Below are 22,526 nucleotides of genomic sequence, written 5' to 3'. Positions count from 1 at the left end.
ACCCACTGAGCCACCCTGGTGCCCCAGATGAAGGATATTAAGAGGTACAAACTTCCAGTTATAAAAATAATTAAGTCATGGCGATGTAATGTACAGCAAAGAGAATATAGTCAATCATATTGTAATAAATTTGATGGTAACCAGACTTATCATGGAGATCGTTTTGTAGCGTATATAAACATTGAAATCATTATCATGCACACCTGAAACTAATAGGATGTTACGTGCCACGTATACTTCAGTTTAAAATAATAAAATTTGAGGCACCTGGGTGGCTTAGTCAGTTAAGCGTCTGCCTTCCGCTCAGGTCATGATCTCAGGGTCCTGGAATCGAGTCTTGCATCAGGCTTCCTACTCAGTGGGAAGTCTGCTTCTCCCTCTCCCCCTAGACCCTCCTTGTGTTCTCTCCTTCTCTCTCTCAAATAAATAAAATCTTTTTAAAAAATTAATTAAAAATTTAAAAATGAAAATTTGAACTGACTGGAATTTGGATGATACAAGAAATTCTCAATTTTAAAGGTGTGATCACAGTACTGTGGTTATATCTCAAAAGTTTTTTTTTGTCATTTAGCAATACATAGTGGAATATTTAGAGATAAAATGATATGTCTATAATTTGTTCCAAATAATGGAACAGAGGAAGTGGTGAGGAACACAAAAAGAAAAAGAACTGGCCAGGAGTTTATAACTGCCGAAAGTGGGTTCTTTATACTCCTCTACTTTTGCAATTATTTGAAATTTCCATAATTAAAATGTTTTAAAAAACAGTAGAGGTCAAATAGCAATGGAGTGATATCTCCAAAGTGCTATTGGAAAAATAACTGTCAACCTGAAATTCCATACCAAGCTAAATTGTCATTCAAGAATGAGGGAGATATAAAGATATTTCCAAGTGAACAGCAGACATTTTGTCACTCAGAATTCTTACAAAAAAGCTAAGAAAGGAAGAAGTGCTAGAAACAAAGCAAGCAAAGAAAGCAGTAAACAAGGGAGAAAGCTAAGCAAACCTGACTTAGTAAACAGTAATAGAGATGATGGCTAATCTCGGAAACAATAAAAGTGGCATTACATACTAAATAATAATAATATGTAAGAAGATGAGGGTGATGTCTGAAACCTTTCTATGGTCATGGTCTTTTTGGAAGACGTTACATTTTTAATTTTGGACTTTGTTACATTACAATTAGAAATACAAAACACATAAGACAGGAAATGAGATTTTTTTAAATGTCCTCATATAAAAAGCATAATACATAAAAAGCATAAAATATCATAATAGATTTAAATACAAATATACCTTCCTTGAGAGCTGACTGGCTTTTCCAGTTCACTACCTGCATCTGGAAATTTCAGGCCCAAAGGCTATTTTAATTCTTAAATAGTCAAAAGCTTTTTAAATCTGAGTTTGAAATTCCTTTGCTAATATACTACCTTCAAAAACTTAGTAGTTTCTCATCTAGTTGCTTTCAGTATAAGTACTACATGTATAAAACTTTTTAAAGTCATAATTTTCAAATCTGCTTTATTTCTGTGTGTTTTATATTTTGGTTACTTTGGTCCCTTTCAGACAAATAATTTGCAAATATTTTCTGTCCGATAATTTCTTTGCCTAACTCTTATTTCTCCCTTCCTCTCCTCTCATGTCTCTCTCTCTCTCTCTTTCAACTTAATAATGGCAGCTTTGAGTCTATCTAGAAAAACGTGTGTCCATACCCTTAATTAGAGCTCTGCCCTGAGTAACTTTATCTAATTGAATTTTACTGACACACTGGTGTTCAAACATTTTAAAATTCCATTTCTTAACTATTTGGAATCTGGAATCAGTCACCTTTTAAAATCCTGAAAGGCCCCTAATTTTTTAATTTATTCCCTATCATTTCTTTTTGCAAACTGGCCAATTGTTTGCTGAGATTATTTCCTTCTCTTAACACTTTGCCAAACCTGGGTAATTAAACTGACCTCCACTGCAGAAAGATAACATTCTGTTATCTAATTTCTGTAGAATGCAATCAATCATACAGTTTACTACAACTTTATGAAATAAAACTATGAAATGTTTTGTAACTTCCAGTTGGTTTCAATTTTTTTATTAACATATAATGTATTATTTGTTTCAGGGGTACAGGTCTGTGATTCATCAGTCTTAACACAATTCACAGCACTCACCATAGCACATATCGTCCCCAATGTCCACCACCCAGCCACCCCAACTCTCTCACGCTCCTCCCCTCCAGCAACCCTGTTTGTTTCCTGAGATTAAGAGTCTCTTATGGTTTCAATTTTTTGTCATCTACCATCCATTACCCACTATTCACTGACCAGCTGGTCAATCAAGGACATCTATTTTAAGTTTGTTATGACAACACACCACTTAAAATTTCCAATTTCTATATAAGTCAATTTAGGCTGACCAGGTTATGGAATGATAATAAAGAAAATATTAAAGTCTTGGTGAGCTAACACAATAAGAGTTTATTTGTTTTTCATGTAAATTCCGATGAGTGTCAACAGGAGCTCTCACTGAAGTAGTGACTCAAAGATCCAGGTTCCCTCCAACTGATAACACCATAAACTCAGCTCATGGGTTCAAAGATGACTATGGCATCAGAAAAGAGAGATGGAAGGAGACCAACACTTAATTGCCTTGATCCAAAAATTGCACACATCATTTCTTCTTAACCTCATGAGCAAGAGATAGTTTGGGAAAAGGCTGAGAAATGTAGGCAAAAGGTGGATACTCAGTAAGCATTAGGGAATGTGCCACGAGAAAAGGAGGGAAAATATGTATTTACAGCAAATGGTAGCCAAAGGAAAGTTGATGTAGCTATGTTAATATTAGCACAAATAGACTTCAATGGGGCAAAAGCATTTTAGTAATAAACAGAAACCATTATGAATGCAAATGAATGAAGTTGGAACTCTACTTCACACCATATAAAAAATTAACTTAAAATGGATCAGCAACTTAAATTTAACAGATAAAACAATAAAATTATTAGAAGAAAAGACAAGAATAAATCTTCATGATTACAGATTTGGCAATGGATTCTTAGAAATGACACCAAAAACACGAGCAATATGAGAAAAAAAATACATATATTAGATTTCATCAAAATTAAAAACTTTTGTGAATCAAAGAACACTTCCAAGAAACTAAAGACAGCCCTGAATGAGAAAAGATATTTGCAAATCATTTCTCTGAAATAGGTCTAGCATCCAGAATATAAAAAGAACTCTCACAGCTTGACAACAAAAAGAACAACCAATTTTAAAAACAGACTGGGGGCGCCTGGGTGGCTCAGTGGGTTAAAGCCTCTGCCTTCGGCTCAGGTCCTGGTCTCAGGGTCCTGGGATGGAGCCCCGCATCGGGCTCTCTGCTCAGCAGGGAGCCTGCTTCCTTCCTCTCTCTCTGCCTACTTGTGATCTCTCTGTCTGTCAAATAAATAAATAAAATCTTTTAAAAAAAATAAAAAATAAAAAGACTGAACACTCATTTCTCCAAAGATACACAAATGGTCAATAAGCACATGAAAAGATGCTCAATATCGCTAATCATTGGGAGAATGCAAATCATAGCCAAAAAGAGATAACATGATATATCCACTAGGAAGACTATAATCATAAAAAAATAAAATAAAAATAACATGTGTTAGAAAGAATATGTAAATTTGGAACATCTGTACTCTGCTGGTAGGAATGTAAATTGTGTAACCACTATGAAAAACAGTGTGACAGTTCCTCAAAAAAATTAAAAATAGAACTACCATATGATTCAGCAACTCCTCTTCTGAATATTTATGCAAAAAAATTGAAAACAGGGACTCAAACAAGTACATGTCCATATACGCTCATGGCAGCATTATTCACAATATCCCAAAAGAAGATGCAAGCCAAATATCCATCTACAGATGAATGGATAAACAAAATGAAATATATATTTATCCATTTATATTCCACACAATAGAATATTACTCAGCCTTAAAAATTCTGACACCTACTACAACATAGATGAATACTGAGGGAGCCACGCTAAGTGAAATAAACCAGTCACAGGAAGAAAAATACTCCACAATTCCAGTTACATGAGGTACTGACTATAATTTAACTATAGTCCACAGAGACATAAAGTAGAATGGTGGTTTCTATGAGCTGGGGGAGAGGGAAATGAGGATTTAGTGTAAAATGGGTATTGAGTTTCAGCTCGGAAAGATGAAAAAAGTTCTAGAGATGGATAGTGGTGACAGCTACACAACAATGTGAACGAATTTATGCCATTAAACTGTACTTAAGAATGGTTAAAATGAGTACCAAACAGAAAGCATACAGCTGAAAAATACAATAAGTTAACTGAAAATTTCAGTAGAGGGGCTCAACAGCAGACTAGACAAACAAAAGCTAAAGGAATTCATCATTAATAGAACGGTCTCACAAGAAATGTTAAACAGAGCTCTTCATGCTGAAACAAAGGATAATAATTAATAACACAAAAACATAGGGAAATATAAAACTCACAGATAAAGCTAGAAAAAATCTACAAAAATAAAGTGGAAACTGAATATAAATATTTTCCTCAATGAATTTCTACTTAAAAAGCAATAAACTATAAAAATCAGTGAAAAAATAATTAAAATGGTAAACTTTATGTTATACATATTTTATCACAATTTATAAGTTGTTGTATAATGGGTATAGCACTTCCGTTTTGCAAGATAAAAAGGCCCTAGAGATAAGTTACTCAATAACATGGATGTACTTAACACTACTGACCTATATACATTTAAAAATAGTTAAGATAGCAAGTTCGCAGGAAACCAGACTGATAAATAAAAGTCAATCACTTTCTTACACATCAGCAATGAACAAGTAGAATCTGAAACTTAAAATACAATGTCATTTATATGAGCATCCAAAAAAATGACTTAGATTAGTCCATGTTCATGGAGAGTACAACTCAATACTGTCAAAATGCCAGTTCTTCTCAACTTGACTCTATAGATTCATTATAATCTTAACCAAAATCCCATTAATTCATTTATTCTAAAGTTCATATGGAGAGGCAAAAGACCCAGAATAGCAAATTCAATACTGAAGGAGAAGAATAAAGATGAAGGCTGCCATCATCTAATTAAATGACTTGCTATAAAGCTCCAGTAGTCAACAAAATGTGGTACTGGTGAAAGAATAAATAAATAGATCAATCAAACAGAATAAAGAGCCCAGAAAAAAAAAGCCTACATAAATATAGTCAACTGATCTTTGATAAAAGAGCAAAGGCCATACACTAGAGCAGATGGCCTTTTCAATAAACGGTGTTAGGACAAGTGAATTTCCACATGCAAAAAAAAAGTCACAGATTTTACACACTTCACTAAAAATCAACCTCAAATGGATCAGAGACTTAAATATAAAATGCAAATTATGATTAGGTATGGCAATAATTTTTTAGATAAAACACCCATAATGCATGAAGAAACAAATGATAAGCTATACCACATTAAAATGAAAAACTTCCGCTCAGCAAAAGACAATGTCAAGAAAATAAGATGACAAGTCACAGACCATAGACTAGGAGAAAATATCTGCAAAAGGCATATCTGATTAAAAAACTGTTCATCGAAAATATACACAGAACTTTTCTTTTTTAAAATTTTTATTTATTTAACACAGAGAGAGCGATCACAAGTAGGCAGAGAGGCAGGCAGAGAGAGAGGGGAAAGCAGGCTCTCTGCTGAGCAGACAGCCCGATGTGAGGCTCAATCCCAGGACCCCGAGACCATGACCTGAGCTGAAGGCAGAGGCTTTAACCCTCTGAGCCACCCAGGCGCCCCTATACACAGAACTCTTAAAACTCAACAACAAGAAAATGAAGAATTCAATTTAAAAATGGGCAAAATACCCAAACAGACACCTCATCAAAAAAAAAAAAAAAAAAGAGAGAGAGAGAGAGAGAGAGATGGCATATAAGATGAAAAGATGCTTTATATCATATGTCATTAGATAATTCCAAATTAAAATGAGGTACCACTACATACCCATTAAAATAACCAAAATCTGTAACACTGACTACACCTAATGCTGGAAAAGACGGGAGGCAATAGGAACTCTCCTTCATTGGTGGGAGTGCAAAATGATATAACCACTGTGGAAGATAGCTTGGCAGTTTCTTACAAAACTAAACATACTCTTACAATATAACTCAACAATCCTACCCCTCAGTTTTTACTCAAAGGAGTTGAAAACTTTGTCCAAACCAAAAACCTGCCCATAGATGTCTAACAGCTTTATCGGTAACTGCCAAAACTCGTAAGCAATCCAGATATCCTTCAGTAGGTGAATGGATAAACTGGTACATCCAGATAATGAAATGATACTCAGTCCTAAAAAAAGGTAAGATATCAAGCCATGAAAAGACACAGAGGAAACTTAAATGTATATTTCTAAGTGAAAAAAAAAAAAAAACCCAATCTGAATGATTCCAACTATATGACATTCTGGAAAAAGCAAAACTACAGAGACAGAAAAAAAGTCAGTGTTGCTGGGAGTTACGAGAGAGGGAAGGATGAACAGGTTAAGCACAGGATTTTTAGGACACTGCAACAACTCTATATACCACAATAGTGGATACATGTCATGATACATTTGTCAGACTCAAAGAATGTACACAGGCAGAGTGAATCCTAAGGTAAACTATGGACTCTGGGTGAGATCATCGATTTTAACAAAATACCAAATGTAACAAATGCGTGGGATGTCAATAGCAGAGGGAGTGTATGTATAAGTATAGCATGTATGGGAAGTCTCTATATTTTCCTTTTAATTTTGCTATAAACCTATAACATTCTAAAAAAACAAGTTTATTCATTTTTTAAAAATTGTTAGGATGATAAATTTTGTTATGCACATTTTACTATAATTTAAAATTAAAAATTAAAAAACAAAGGTACTGCATTAAAAAAAAAACTCATGAGCAAAATATCCAGAGTTCAAGATCCCATGAATTCTTAATAGAACATATTCTGAAAAGTTCAATGATATTTTTTAGACACCATATTGCAACTAACTTTTACCATTTGTCAAGTATTGATGTAGTATACAAAGGATACTGGTAATTATCTGAAAAGGCTATTAAAATACTCTTGCCTTTTCCAACTATATAAGCTGGATTTTCTTCATATACTTCAAATAAAAACACAGCAACAAATTCAATGTAGAAATAGATATGAGAATCTAGCTATCACCTATTAAGCCAGACATTAAAGAGATTTGCAAAAATCTAAAATCTCATGCCAGTGTTCTAAATACTTCTTGTTTCAGAAGATAGTTATCTTTTACATGTGTACCTTGTGTTACATACAATAGATCTGTTACTGTCATTTTTTTTTAAGATTTTTATTTATTTGACAGACATGGATCACAAGCAGGCAGAGAAGCAGGCAGAGAGAGGGAGGAGGAAGCAGGCTCCCCACTGAGCAGAGAGCCCAACACAGGGCCCGATCCCAGGACCCCGAGATCATGACCTGAGCTGAAGGCAGAGGCCTTAACCCACTGAGCCACCCAGGCGCCCCTGTTACTGTCATTTTCAAATGAATTAATAAAAATTCTTAAATTTCTATATTAATTTCCAAAATGACAAATATTAACCGGTATAAACAAAATGTAAGCAAAAGCTCTTTGAGAATTTCTATAATTGGTAAAGAAAAATTCCAAAAAGTTTGCAAACCACTGCATTAAAATATTGTGTGTTATGGTGAAGATCTGTGTCCCCCCAGAATTTCATGCCGAAGTCCTAACCCTAATGTGATGTTATTTAGAAATGGGACCTTTGGAAGGTAATTAGGTCAGGGGTGGCGGTGAAGGTGGATCTCTCAGGATGGGATTAGTGCCCTTCCAAGAAGAGAGAGTTTGCTCTCTCTTCCCCCCACAAAGACGCCATCTTAGTACACAGCAAGAAAGCAATGGTCTATTAACCAGGAGGAAAGACCTCACCAGACACCCACGATGATGGCATCCTGGGCTGACTTCCTATCTTCGGAACTGTGAGAAAATAAATTTCTGTTCTTTAAGCCACCTGGCCTAGGGTATTTTGTTATGGCAGCTCAAGATCACTAATACAGCATGTAATAGCATTAAGACTGGCAACGATCCAAAAGTCCATTAATAAAAGAACTGGCTAAATAAACTGTGGTACCTCCAAACAAGGGAACGCTGTGCAGATGGTGGAAAAAAGACAATCCATGCACTGACACTGACACAGGATGGCAAGAATCAGAACAGTGTATAAAAGGGGAAGAAAAATAAGAACATATCTAAAACGTTTGCTTGCATCTAAACCACTCCTAATATATTTTAAATTTTTGAGGCTTCTTTATACGTTTCTTTGTATCCTGCCGTAATGTACCTTTGTCACAGCATAGGAGACGCTGAACTTTTTTTCCCCTTAACTGAAGGACAAATTATTTCCGTAGGTATGCCAGACACGTTATGCCGGAACAAATGGTATGTGAGGACAGTACTGCTTTTGTTTTCGTCTGTTTGGATTTTGAGTGGAGTTCAAGAAGGTTCTGGGGTGCTTCTGGTGCAAGAAACGTTGGGCAGTTTTGTGAAGTGGAGGAAAGACCTACAAGAAAGGCCACCCCCACCCCAGATTCCAAAAAGAGATTTGTCCTTGAGGTCATTAAGGTTCTCTTCCCCTCTAGGGAGTCCCTTCTCTATCCCTACAGAGCCCCCAAAAAAGGCCGGGTTCCCAGGCTACCGCGGGGATGTCAATGGAGTTGGGCCACCGTTTGACGCAAGCAGATACTTCTTGAGAGGAGGAAGAGAAAAACCTTCGTCTGCCGAGACCCGTGTAACAAGGTCTCCCCGGCCTTACCGGGTCCCGATGCCAGCAAGCCACCGAGCCCAGCCAGCAGCAGCAGTAGGCGGAGCATAGCGTGGCTCCTGGGCTTCGAGAGTGGACGGAGCCGGCGACAGTTGGGAGCGCTCGGAAGACGCCGCGGCCGCCGCGCACCCGCGCGCGCTCGTGGGGCGGAGGTCTCGCGAGGTCGCTGCGCCCACGGGCGCGCCGGGCAGGCAGCGCCGCGGATGCTCGTCGCCGGCAGGGAGCGCCCACCTTGCCTCCAGCCTAAGTCCCTCTGGCCCGACGGAGATCCCGCGCCTTACGTGGGTTTATTCCCGCCGCCCCTGCCGTCGCAGTCGCCGTCCCCCACCAACCTTTTGCTTTGTGTTGACGGACCTGAAAGAACTAACGCATTGATTGTAGTCTGTTTTGTAGCACACGCTTCCGGATGTTTAAAAAGACGATCGTGCAATACTTTCTGAATTTAAAACTATATGCACGCACACACTCATTATTTACTAAAGCCGGGTTTCTAAAATTTAAAAAAAAAAAAAAAAAAAAGGCCAGAGGTGTGAAAAAGATTCCAAAAAGGGGAACGTGCCACGGTTTTTTTCGCCCATACCTACTTCTCAAATGCACTGTGTAATCGGGCTGTGTCTACTTTTCCTCCAATCAATCTGGTTCTTCACAAGCCCTTGGCTAGAACTCACGGGATACCATTCTCTTGTTCAACACCTTCTCAGTACTGTGAATACTTATTCATGTAGTGAATGAGATGGAGAAAGAATCTCACCCTGAGTTCCAGTACGTATGTCCCAGCAGAAAAATTTTCTAAATTCCAAGCCCAAACTGACACCTATTTTCTGCTACCCCAATCCTTTAGCCACTATGACTTCTAGTCTTTCCTAATAAACATTGCCTTAATTCCCTGGGACTGCGATGCCTCCTCCCTCACCTCCAGTCTCCAGTATATGCACTATCTTTTAATCCTTTTGAAATACCAAAGAATGAATTAATAGATAATGCTTATATTAACAGAAAGGCAGACACAGAAACTGAAAGGCTGGGTGGGAACACAGAAAAGCTCACTTTTAGGGAATCACTAGATCTAAACAGCTTTGATGCGATTTTACTGATGCATAAAATTCAACAGGTCCATCTAAACCTAAAAAGGATCAGCATGATCAAAAACAAGGCAGCAAAAATCTACACCCAGCTTGTATCCCAACAGAACAGCCAATGCTAGTCTAACACTGTTTCTAGGCAGTACTTGAGTCAAAAGCTGGTTTCATCTTTCTTCATAGTATTAGAAAAACAACTACAGTTAAGTATTTAGACCTGTAAACTAGTGGTAAGTATTTTGAATGAAATTCTGGTTTATCTATTGTTTCTCTTCTTCAAACTTTCCTGCTTAAATCTTTAATAGAGCAGACTTTGTAATATTCTTGTGTATATAGTTCTCTCCATAACAGGAGTCAGATGTATGATCCAGAAGGTATGTATCACAGTGCTTAATGATAGCTGCAAGATCGTAGAGTTTCAGTAAACATTTATGGAATGTAATATGTGATTTGTGCTTAGAAAACCTGGGCTGTGCTTAACTATATGGTTAGAGACCCAGGCATCTGCTTGAGAGAAGAGAAAATGCAAAATCCTGAGCAAGGTAATTTTGTGAACATATAGTCAAACAGTGATATCAAAGTCACAGATAATTGATCTAATTAATAAAATGTCCTTAGCAGGAAGCAAAGAAGCCCTTTAATATTTGCAAATTTTGAAGTGACATCTATGGCCAAGAAAGTTAACAATTTTTAACAGCAATCCAGAATAAATCAAGGAAAACCTAGGTGAAAAGCATGGAAAACATATATACAAAAGTAAAGGAAGTTCAGACTGATCAAAGTCTTTTAGAAAAACTTCCTAAATACTCAAAAATCCACGGATTTATCTAATTCCGAGAAAGGTTTTCAGTTATATAGTTAAAATATAATCAAGATTTCAGTGATTCAAATTACAGTTGCAAAAATTAAGACTATATGAGAAAAAGACACAAACAGTTTAGTCTTATATGGATTCATTCAGAGATTTAAATAAAATGAAGAATCTTCATTTGGGATTGTTTACACTTTTTTTTTAAAAAAGGACATACATTAAAGACTGTGTTTACTTCATTAATGAGTAAAGCGGTGAGGTATTAAAGCCAATTCAAAGGAGAATCCAAAGATCAGGAATATTCAAATAAATGTGTCACTGGAGGAAAACAGGGAGGGAGGTCAGCTGAACCTCTGCAGGGCAGAATTTTCATATCTATGGACGAGAATTACTTTGCATTCCTATCAGTTATCTACAGTGATAAAACTATTTTACAATAGGAAAATAGTAAATAGTAAAATAGGAACTATTTTACAATAGTAAAATAGAATCTTATAGCCAGGGAAGGTGAGTTCTCTTCTAGTTCTCTGTCTAAACTCTAGACAATGCATACACTGAAGTACAAATTTTCCCTATATTTCTATATCTCATTGTCCTTTTTATGGACTGCCTGGCCTGAGTATTTGTCCACCCACATCCTATATGTAACTTTTAGTATATACCAGATTGTTAAAATAATGTATCATCTTCAAAGAACTTAAACATCTGTCTTCAAAACTAATCTGTTTTCCTTTAATAACAAAAAAGCCACTGTGCACAATTTGGCAGAAGTCTGAAAATTAGTGAGATAATATCTGTAAAAGTTTGACTAGTAGTTTTATCTAGAACTAGTATGATGTTTTAATTAATAAGGTTATAAAAAGCTGGATATTTAGGAAGTTACTGGGCGACACAAAACAGAATTTCAAGTCTTTTATTTACTGCAAATGTTATATTTGTATATGTATATATACACAAACAAAAATTTTTGAAAAACTAATGAAATTCAGTTAATAAACCTATTATTAGATTTTATTATGAAAGGTTATGAAAATTTTTTGAGTGTTTAAAATTTCACCATCCATATCATTTTTTCCCAAGTAAAAATTCATTTTTTACAGAGCTGGAATAGTAACTCCTACACACCTCACTAGTTTTTTTGCTTTATCTAAGAAAAACCTTTTCTAACTTCTTTTCTCCAGCCTAATTTCTTTGAAAACATTAGTTACAACAGAGACATGATCCAGCACACCTTAGTAAATGTAAACATTCTAAATTATATTAATAGCAAGCTTTGAAGTTTCAGATTTTAAACTTAAAGTGCTCATGAAATTCTCAAGTGGTTTTATGACATCTCAATTTGACTGAATATTATAAGAGCTCCTGCTTTGTCACAGACAGGTTTCAACAGCATATCTGATTAGTTCTATTAAATACTCCGTACCTTAAAGTTTAATTTATTTAAAATAATGCCATTGTAAAAGAATGCCATGCTTTAACATGATTCGTAATAGAAATTCTATTATTAAATTAATTTTTCTAATATTCATTATCCATAGATAGACCCATAGACTCTATTATCTCTAGAATCCATGGAATCATTTATCCATAGAATAATCATAAAAATGGAAGACAATAACTGTGTGTGAATACACACATACACACTTTTAGCATACTTTGTACTCTCAAAACAAGATGATAATATATAAATTGTGGGTTTTGCACATTCTTCTGAAAACAGAATATTCCTTTATTTGTGTAATGAATGAGATAGACAAGATTCTAGCATATGATGATTATTAGTCCGTGCAAGATGAAAAATATTAGATATTACTGACAGCTAATTAGTTTTCACAGGTATTAGATAATCACATGTTCAACCAGAAACTACATTAATGGCAACTAAGGTCAAAATTCAGAATTACATTTAAGCACTTAATGACAAAACTTAATTTAAGAATCATTACAAGACCATGTTTAAAATAGCATAATCCATGTCTGGTGGGTTAACCTCACAGAATGACTGAATAAGACTTATTCAGTGGTGGAAATGGAAATGTTATTCTAAATGCCCTGGCTTTTTACTGCATTTCTTGTATTTCTCAATTCCCATCACTCAATTTCTGTTTTTCTGTGTTAGCAAAGTTTGTTTTGTAGTATTTTGTTTTCATTCATAGTTGCAGCAGGAAGAAAGGGTTTTCAAGAAAATATCAGGAAAAAAAAAAGTATTAGCTCAGTTCCCTGAAGATGTCTGCAAAAGTAAAGGTTAAAAAAAAAAAAAAAAAAAAAAAATCAAGTGAGAGAACTATATAAAGGAGGTGCAGGTGCAGGACGAGCAGGAATTAAATTTCCCTGAGATGATACTTTCGGTTGTGGTGGAGGTGGCCTGTGAGGGGAAAAAAAGACAGTTAATCATGTGTTTCAACTGAATAAAATACTACTACTTCATTATAAGCCCAATGTAATACCATCTTTAACACTGCTGACAATTCTTAAGAGTACATTAGAAGTACATTACATTCTGAGATTATTATACATCTTATATGCAATGGTTAAAGGATGCAATTGGCATCTAAAATGGCGTAACTATCATAATAGAGTAATGGTATTCTATATAATCAAAAATATATGAAGGTTCTGGTTTATATATTTTTAAAAGGAATAGCACACAAAATTGAAAAGAAAACTATACAAGACAAGTGAGCTCACTAGCTCCGTGTACATAAATAAAGCTGAAATTCCAACTCATTCAAAACTAACATCCACTCTGAGAATCAAACCTGCTATGACTTCTACACATGTCCTTCACTCTATACCCTTCCTCACCCTCTTCATCCAATTCTACTATTCCTCTACTCCACTAACACACCAGAACATTACTTGGTGAATATCTGTCTCACAATTTATATAATTCTATCTTGATGTGCAGCCTCTCTTATTACATAATAAAGATTATACAGGAGGACACTCCTCAGTGTTGCCATTCAGTTGCAATTTGAAGGATTTTGGGGGGTGAGAGGGATAAGATGCACTTTATATATTGTAAAATATCATAGTTAATGTTCCTCCTTGCTGATTTTAAGCCCATCCACTGAGAAGTGAAAGATTTCAGTGTTTGTGTTTTTCAGTTTTAGAACTCACACATATGATTCTTTCATTAAAGTTTGTAGTTCTGGGCTGAAAGTCTCAATCTTCACTATTAACTCAATGACATAATCATTAGTCATTTTAAAGTCTGTGTCTGATAATGCTCCTCACTAGATTACCCTCTGAGTTTGTTTCTGTCATCTGTGGCTTTTCTTGTTTTAGTCACATTTTCTTTTCTTGTAGATCTGCTCTTTTGACTGGTGCCAAACATAAAAAATTGTTGAAATAAGTTAAGGATCTAGTTTATCCTTATTGCTGGGTCCCAACACAGTGCCTGGGATGATTACCAGGCTACCTCCTCCCTGGCTGGGCCCCAGTTTTTGTCCCCTCGGCCCTGTGAATTTGTTGCAAGCTCTCCTCAGCTTCCTAGGACAGAAAAGTGTTCCCCAAAAGCTGGGATTATGTCTAGACTGCCTTCCTCTCCTGGGCCCCACACTTCCTCCTCATTTCCTTGGTAGTTCTCTCAGGCCTTCAAACATGTATTTTCTTACATTGTCTAGCTTTTCTAGCTGTCCCTAATAGGAAGGCTGGCCTAACCCATCTGGTGTGCCATTGCTGGATATGTTAAAGGCCCCCTGCTTCTGAATCTTACGTACACCAAAGGTTGTAGCACCATTTGCTTGTCTTGCTCAGGCTTCTTTAAAATTTTATGTTGACACTGCACTAATATGACAAAACTTACATAAAAACTTTTCTAAAAATTGTGTTCTATCTAAACCACTGGCAAGAAATACCCTGTACTAAATTAAATACAAAAGTCAAATATTTGTATTTAATTTAACCCTGGGTTTTATTCTGGTAAAGTAATCTAAGTGAATTCACTTCAGACCTTGATGGGAACTGCTGAGGCTGCTTGGCTGCATAAGTTGGTACTGGAAATCTGTTTGCATAGATAGGCTAAAAAGGAAAAAACAATTATTACCACAATGCACTCATAAATATGTTTTCTATACATAAAGTGATCAATATATTTTAAATCAATGAATAGATGATTTACAATGCTGGTATTTAAAAATATTTTGCATTTTCAACATATCTTTGCTGAAGTTAAGTAGAATACTTAATTCTTTTCAGGCTATATTTTTTAGTTCAATAATACTATTTATAATCTTGGTTCTAATCAACTACATTAGTTAAAAGATAACATATTTGCTATATCAATATACCTATTTTTAAAGATTTATTTATTTATTTGAGAGAGAGAGAGAGCACGTGTGCAGGGGGAGATGCAGAGGGAGAGAGAATCTCAAACTGGTTCCATGCTGAGCATAGAGCCCAGTACAAGGTTCAATCCCCCGACCCTGAGATCATGACCTGAGCTGAAACCAAGAGCCAGACACTCAAATGACTGAGCCACCCAGGTGTCCCTACCAACATATTTTAAATAAAATCTTCCAAAAATATATCGCCAAATCTGTTTGGTACCTAACTAGTACTGTAAATACTACTAATTTACAACCCTTAATTTTGGGATTCATGATATTCCTTCTTTGACAAGATAACTGAAATAAGTTTTATAATAAAATGAGAGATTATGATAAATAAGAAAGTAAAAGTAAGAATATTTTTCACATTTCACATTACATTATGAAAAGTTAGGGAGGATCAGATGGAATTAATAAATCACGGATGATGTGATCTTGACCAAGACGTTGTCTGCTACCTGCTGTTCTTTCCTAAAGCTATTTGACGGGCAGAATATGCCAAGTGTAGGGAGCCTGGGTGGCTCAATCGGTTAAGCATCCAACTCTTGATTTCAGCTCAGGTCCTGATCTCAGGGTCATGAATTTGGGTGCTGGGCATGGAGCCTACTTAAAATTCTCTCTTTGCCCCCCACCCCACCCCACCCTTGCCGCTTGCATGCTCTATCTCCAAAAAGGGAAAAAAAAATAATATATATATATATGCGCACATCGTTGGGGAAGAGCTTGAACATTCTCTGGGTCCTGCTGTAGAACAGGTAGTCTATTATTTTGCCCCATAGAATATTTGCTTATACTGTAAAAACGGAGAAGGAACATAAGAAAATATCCCATTCCCTTTTCCACCAACCCACGGAAGCAGTGCTTTAAAAGGACAGTTAAACTCTACTTCTTGGAATTTATCTGACATATACTTTTACATGTATCCAAAGAAGGATCCTTGATGCTGCATTTTTCTGTGATAACGAGATTTGAAACAATTGGTTTTTAAATTTGTGACAAATCCATAAGATGGACTCGTATGTACGCAGTTATTAAAAGCATGGGATACACGCTTGTTACTCACAAACAGTGGACTAAAATGTTCCAAGTAGAGAGAAATAAAATGCTGGTTAAAATATTAATAGGTATTTTTTTAATGCTTGAGTGAGTTCCTAGGGAATAAGAAACATCTAAAAAGACCCCTAAAATAAGAAAGTATGAAAGAGTCCAGAGTACGTAACAGAATTTGTCCTATGAATATCTTCCATCCTTGGTGGGCTACATTGTATGTTTTCAGGTAATATATAGACCTAGAAGAAAAAACCTGAAGCCTGAGTTGGATGGAATGCTGAATTAAAGACCAAATAGAAAGCTGAGGCCCCTAAAAGGCAATATCCTCACTGGATTAACTTAATAAAGAAACACCTGTCCCAAAGGACAGTGGAGAAACTGCCTAAACAGACCTTGGTACTGGTAGAAGGCAAATAAAAGAAAACTATCTCCCTGGGGATTTTCTAACCATACAACCATCCTCACAAAGGTTTGGGGGGCCAGAGTTCCTAACACTTGTGTGAACCAAAGAAACACCAACAAAAATTTTAATTTAAAGGCACAGAAGATGGACCATGCCCCCAGGCATGTGGCCAAGGGAAATACACACACTCTCTGTAGGAACTCACTGTAATTCAAGACTGAAATAATTCTCCCATATAAAATTCAAAAGAATGCCAGTTTACAATCAGTATCACAAAGCACACTAGCAAACAAGCCACTGCAAGAATCAGGAGAAATAACAAACAACAGAACCAAAACTACACACATTAAAATGATCAGATAAAACACAAAAATAGGTACTTTTATATCTTTAAAGAAATGAGTGCTTTTAAAAATATAATGAAGCTACAAGAAACTATCATAAATGACCAACAGATTTGAATCTAATTTATCTAACAATGTATCTAAAAACAAGCAGAGGAGAAAAATGAAATGGGGCAAGGAGGAAACTAAATCAGTCCCAAAATATAGACGAGGCATTGTGGTGTGGGGAGAAAACAGAAGAAACAGAAAAACAATGAGATCATAAAAATAATATGGTAGGAAAACTATATTAATAATTGTACTCAACACAGTCTCCAGTTAAAAGAAATATTTTTAAAAATTTTTTTAAATTTTTAATAGAAAACATTAAAAAATTACATGTAAAAAGACATAAATATTAAACAAAAAGAAAAAACTGATATTGCTCTATTAATATTTAAAAAATGGATCTGAGAGGAGAAATGGTCTTTCCCAATCTCATACATAACTACCAACAGCTGAAAGCCTTTTGAAAATAGCTATCAGGAACTGCTTTAAGGACGTCTCATAATCAACATGAAAAATGTCACTGGAAGAACATGGGGAAATATTTAAATATGCCAAGGAAACTGAAAACTGTTCCCCCAAAATCAGGAATACAAGGATGCTTGCTTTTACCACCACTATGCAAAATAGTACTGGAAGAGGTAGCCAAAACAACTAGAGGAAAAAAGAAAATAAAAGACATCCAATTTGGAAAGAAGCACAGATACCTCCATTCACCAATAACACGATCCTATATAAACAAAAAAATCCCGAAGGGTCCACAGGAAAGATAATAGTACTAAGAAATGAATTCAACAGAGATGCAGGATGTAACATGAACATGCAAAAATTGGTTTTGTTTCTATACACCAGCAACGAAAAATCCAGAAAGGAAATTCAGAAAGCAGTTCCATTTACAATAGCATCTAAAAGAATAGAATACGTAGGAATAAACTTAACCAAGAAGGTCAAAGATTTGTATACTGAAAATTATAAAACATCGCTGTAAGAAATTAAAGTAGACCTAAATAAATGGAAAGACAACTAGTGTTCATGGATTCAAAGACAATACTATCAGGATATGTCAGTACAACCCAAAGTGATCTGTAGATTCAACAGAACCCCTATCAAAATTCCAACAGCCTTTCTTGCAGAAATGGGAAAGTAGATTCTCAAATCATATGGAATCAAAGGGGCTTTAAATAACAAAACATCTTGAAAAGAAGAAAAAAGTTCGTGGACTCACACTTTGCAATGTCAAAACTCATTACAACCCCACAATAATCAAAATAGTAGAACTGCCTTAAGGATGGAAATAGAGCCCAAATGAACAGAATTGAGAGAACAGAAAAAAACCTATACATCTATGGCCAACTGATTTTCCACAAAGTTCTAAGTCCATTCAACAAAGAAAGAATAGTCTCTTCAACAAATAAAGTCAAGACAAGTGGATTTCTACATGCAAAAGAAAGAAGTTGAACCCCTATTTCATACCATATACAAAAATTATTCAAAATGGGTCAAAGACCTAAATATAAGAACTAAAATTATAAAACTTTTAAAACATACAAGTAAATCTTCATGTCCTTGGATCTAACAATGGATTGTTAGAGATGACATCAAAAGCACAAGCAACAAAAGAAAAAACAGATTAACTGGACTTCATAAAAATTAAAAACTCTTGTGCATCAAAGTATATTATCAACAAAGTGAAAAGATAAACTACAGAATGGAAGAAAATATCTATAAATCATATATCTGATAAAGTGTTAATATCCAGAAAATATAAAGACCTAAAACTCAACAACAAAAAGACAAGCAACCCAATTAAAAAAATGGGCAATGGACTTGAACGCACATTTCCCCAGACTAGAGATACAAATGGCTAATAAACACATGAAAAGATATTCAAAATCACTAATCGTTAGGGAACTGTAAATCACAACCACAGCAAGGTACCATTTAATACCCACTAAGATGGCTATAATAAAGTTTTAAAAAAAAAGCAAAAACAGAAAACAACATGTGTTGACAAAAATGGGAAGAAATCAAAACACTCATGGTAGAAATATAAAATGGTGTAGCCACTGTAGAAAGGATTTGGTGGTTCCTCAAAAAGTTAAGCATAGAATAACAACATAACAGTTCCACTCTTAGGTATACACGCAAAAGAACTGAAACATAGGTACTATAAATAAATAAATAAATAAGAAAAAAGGTACTCAAACAAGTACATGTACATATATGTTCATGGCAACACTATCCACATTAGCCAGTAAGTAGAAACAACTCAAGTGCCCATTAATGGAAGAATGAATAAACAAAATGTTGTATATACATGAAGTAATTATGTAATATGTAAGCCATAAGAAGAAATAAAGTTCTCACATACACTACTGTAGGGATGAACCTTGAAGACACTGCTATATGAAATAAGACACAAAAGAACAAATATTGTATGATTCCACTAGTAAGAGGTACCTAGAATAGGCAAATCAATAGAAAGTAGAAAAAGACCCTGCATAGTCAAAGCAATCTTGAGAAAGAAAAAGAAAAGCGGGAGGCACCACACTTCCTCATTTCAAACTATGCTGTAAAACTATAGTTATCAAAATAATACAGCATTAGCAGAAAAACAGACACACAGCGTGATGGAACAGAAAAGAGAGCCCAGAAATAAACCCACACATACATGATCAATTAATTTACAACAAAGGAGCCAAGAATATATGGGAGAAGAACAATTTCTTCAATTGGTACTGCAAAAACTGGACAGCCACATGCAAAAGAGTGAAACGGGACCACTACCTTACATCATACACAAACATTAACTTGAAATGGATTAAAGATTTGAATGTAAGACCTGAAACCACAAAACTCTGAAAAGAGAACACAGGCAGTAACATGGGTCTTGGAGATGGTTTTCCAGATGAGATACCAAAAGCAAAAATAAACAAAAAGAAACTATGTCATAGGTCAAACTAAAAAGCTTCTGCTCAGCAAAGAGAACAATCAACAAAATAAAAAGCCAACCTACTGGATGGGAGAAAATATTTGCAAATCATACACCTAACAATAGGTTAATTTCTAAAATATATAAAGAACTCATACAACTCAGTAGCAAAATAATAATCTGACTAAAAAATAGAAATACCATATGATCTAGTATTTCCACTTCTGAGTATTTACCCAAGGAAAATAAAAACACTAACTCCAAAAGCTATCCGCACCCCCATTTCCACTGCTACATTATTTACAATAGCCAAGACACAGAAGCAACCTAAGTTCCTGCTGATGGATGAACGGATAAAGAGAATGTGGGGGCGCCTGGGTGGCTCAGTGGGTTAAAGCCTCTGCCTTCGGCTCAGGTCATGATCCCAGAGTCTTGGGATCAAGCGCCACATTGGGATCTCTGCTCAGCGGGCAGCCTGCTTCCTCCTCTCTCTCTGCCTGCTTCTCTGCCTACTTGTGATCTCTGTCTGTCAAATAAATAAATAAAATCTTTCAAAAAAAAGAGAGAGAGAATGTGAAATATATATAGCAACAAAACGAAATACTATTCAGACATAAGAAAGAAGGAAATCTTGCCATTTTCAACAACATGGACCAACCTTGAGGGCAATATACTAAGTGAAATAAGTCAGACAGAAAGATAAATACCATATAACCTCACTTATATGTAGAATCTTCAAAACAAAACAAAACACCAAACTCATACATACAGAGAACAGATTTGTGGTTGCCAGAGGTGAGAGTGGGGTTGGGTGACATTGGGTGAAGGAGGTCAAAAGGTACAAACTTCCAGTTACAAAAGAAATAAGTCATGGAAATGTAATGTACAGCATGGTGACTACAGTTAATCATATTGTATTTATATTTGAAAATTGCTAAGAAAATAGATCTTAAAAGTTCTCATCACAAGGATAATAAAATTATGTGGGGTAATGGATATTAACTAGACTTTCTGTGGTGATCAATTATTTTACAACATACACAAATACTGAATCATTATGTTGAACACCTGAAACTAATAAATGTACGTCAATTATATCTGAATTTTAAAAAAAGTAGAACAGTGGTTGCTAGGGGGTAGAGGAGGGGAAATGGGAGTCACTGCTTTGGGTATCGAGTTTCTGATAAAAAGGTTTCAGGAATAGATAGTGGTGATGATTGTACAGTATTGTGAATATAATTAATGTCACTGAATTATATTCTCAAAAATGGTTAAAATGCCAAATTTTATGGTATATTTACTTTACCACAATTAAAAAAGGAAAAAAATATAACAAGGATGAAGAACACATATACAATTTCTAACCAGCATATGTGAGCACCCTGTATATGTAGTGCTATGGAAAATTCTCCAACATATATGTTTAAGGGGGAAACTGGCATAACTATTTTTTGTTTCTTTTTTAAAAAGGAAAAGGGAGTAGAATAGGGAGATTGTGTATATACACACACACACACACACACACACACACACATGCACATACTCATTGTAATAAAACATGAGGAAGGATAGTTAATGACTTTAACTCCACATAATTGGAAAGACTTTAAAAGTCTGACAATACCGAGTGTTGACAAGGATGGAGGTCAACAGAAATGCACATATACCAGTGACGATACAATCTCTTTGGAAATCAATTTGGCAATTTCCAATAAATAGTTACTATCTTTCAGCCCAGGATTTTAATTCCTACATGCCTCTAGATCAATGCTCTCTAATAAAATTTTCTGCATTGATGGAAATATTCTGATTCTATGCTTTTCAATACAGTAGTCAGTGGCCACATGTGATCTACTTAGTATTTAAAATGTGAATGAGGAAAGGCATTCTTAATTTGTAGTCTTCTTATTTGTAAGTACAAAAAACTGGAATCTGCTAATAGGAAAATGGATTTTTAAGCATCCAAAGTGAAAATGAATGAATGAGAGCTGCAGGTATTAAGAGGGCTAAATCACAAAGCAATGTTAAAGGAAAAAGCAGGTTGCAGAGAGATATATGAAATAGCAAACAAAACATAAAGTTTAAAAGCAACTGAAGCAATACTATATATTTCTTAGGGATACATGCATACAAAAAAAAAAAAAGATATTATTATCTCAGTATTCCCTAATACACTCAAAGGCAGTGATTACTGGTCCCAATGCTGAGACAATTATGCCTATTCCAGCAGCTCAGCCACACGCCCTAGGGAAGCCAGGCATTGAAAATACAGAGACAGCAGATACAGAAAACAACAGTAACAGGAGAGATCCCACACATCATTTCCCAATCTTGGTTTCAGGGCAAAGCATTCTCAATGTCTAGATACCTTCTCCAGACACCTCTGAGCCAGAGACCCTACTGGTATTATTTTCATTAATCCAGAGCCCACACTTAGAAATCAAACTTCTTCAGAAATCATCTATGCTTATTTCTATATCCATGTAAAAATTATTTTTTTAAACTTTTAGCAATGTGATATCATAATATAATAAAAAAATATTTTTTGCTTTAAACTTACAACTTCTCTGGGAGGAGTCATTGAAGAAACATGTCGAGGAACACTCACTGGCTGTCTAGATGCTTCCACTTGGTTTTTGCCATCTGATCTGAA

At 35.3% G+C, this 22,526-nt stretch overlaps 2 protein-coding genes across 2 annotated transcripts in view; both read right to left on the bottom strand.

The window, feature by feature from the left end:
• Nucleotides 1–8,927, bottom strand: part of ADAM32 (ADAM metallopeptidase domain 32) — a gene marked incomplete at both ends in the record, with an annotated part of 188,452 nt that extends 179,525 nt beyond the window's left edge. Inside the window, one exon of the mRNA XM_080796289.1 lies at nt 8,870–8,927. Coding sequence (XP_080652415.1) covers nt 8,870–8,927 — 58 coding nt within the window. The remainder of the gene's footprint in view (nt 1–8,869) is intronic.
• Nucleotides 8,928–11,665: 2,738 nt separating this feature from the next.
• ADAM9 (ADAM metallopeptidase domain 9) overlaps nt 11,666–22,526 on the bottom strand; it is a 147,531-nt gene continuing 136,670 nt past the window's right edge. Inside the window, exons 20-22 of the mRNA XM_080795903.1 lie at nt 22,434–22,521; nt 14,724–14,791; nt 11,666–13,133 (exon numbers count right to left, since the gene is read on the bottom strand). Of these exons, the coding sequence (XP_080652029.1) occupies nt 13,040–13,133; nt 14,724–14,791; nt 22,434–22,521 (250 nt within the window). The 3' untranslated portion in view covers nt 11,666–13,039. The remainder of the gene's footprint in view (nt 13,134–14,723; nt 14,792–22,433; nt 22,522–22,526) is intronic.

Source organism: Martes martes (genome assembly GCF_963455335.1).
Source record: "Martes martes genome assembly, chromosome: 2".
In the NCBI taxonomy this organism is placed as follows: Eukaryota; Metazoa; Chordata; class Mammalia; order Carnivora; family Mustelidae; genus Martes; species Martes martes.
Note: the sequence above shows the minus strand (reverse complement) of the source record. Positions and strands in the feature narration are given on the sequence as shown.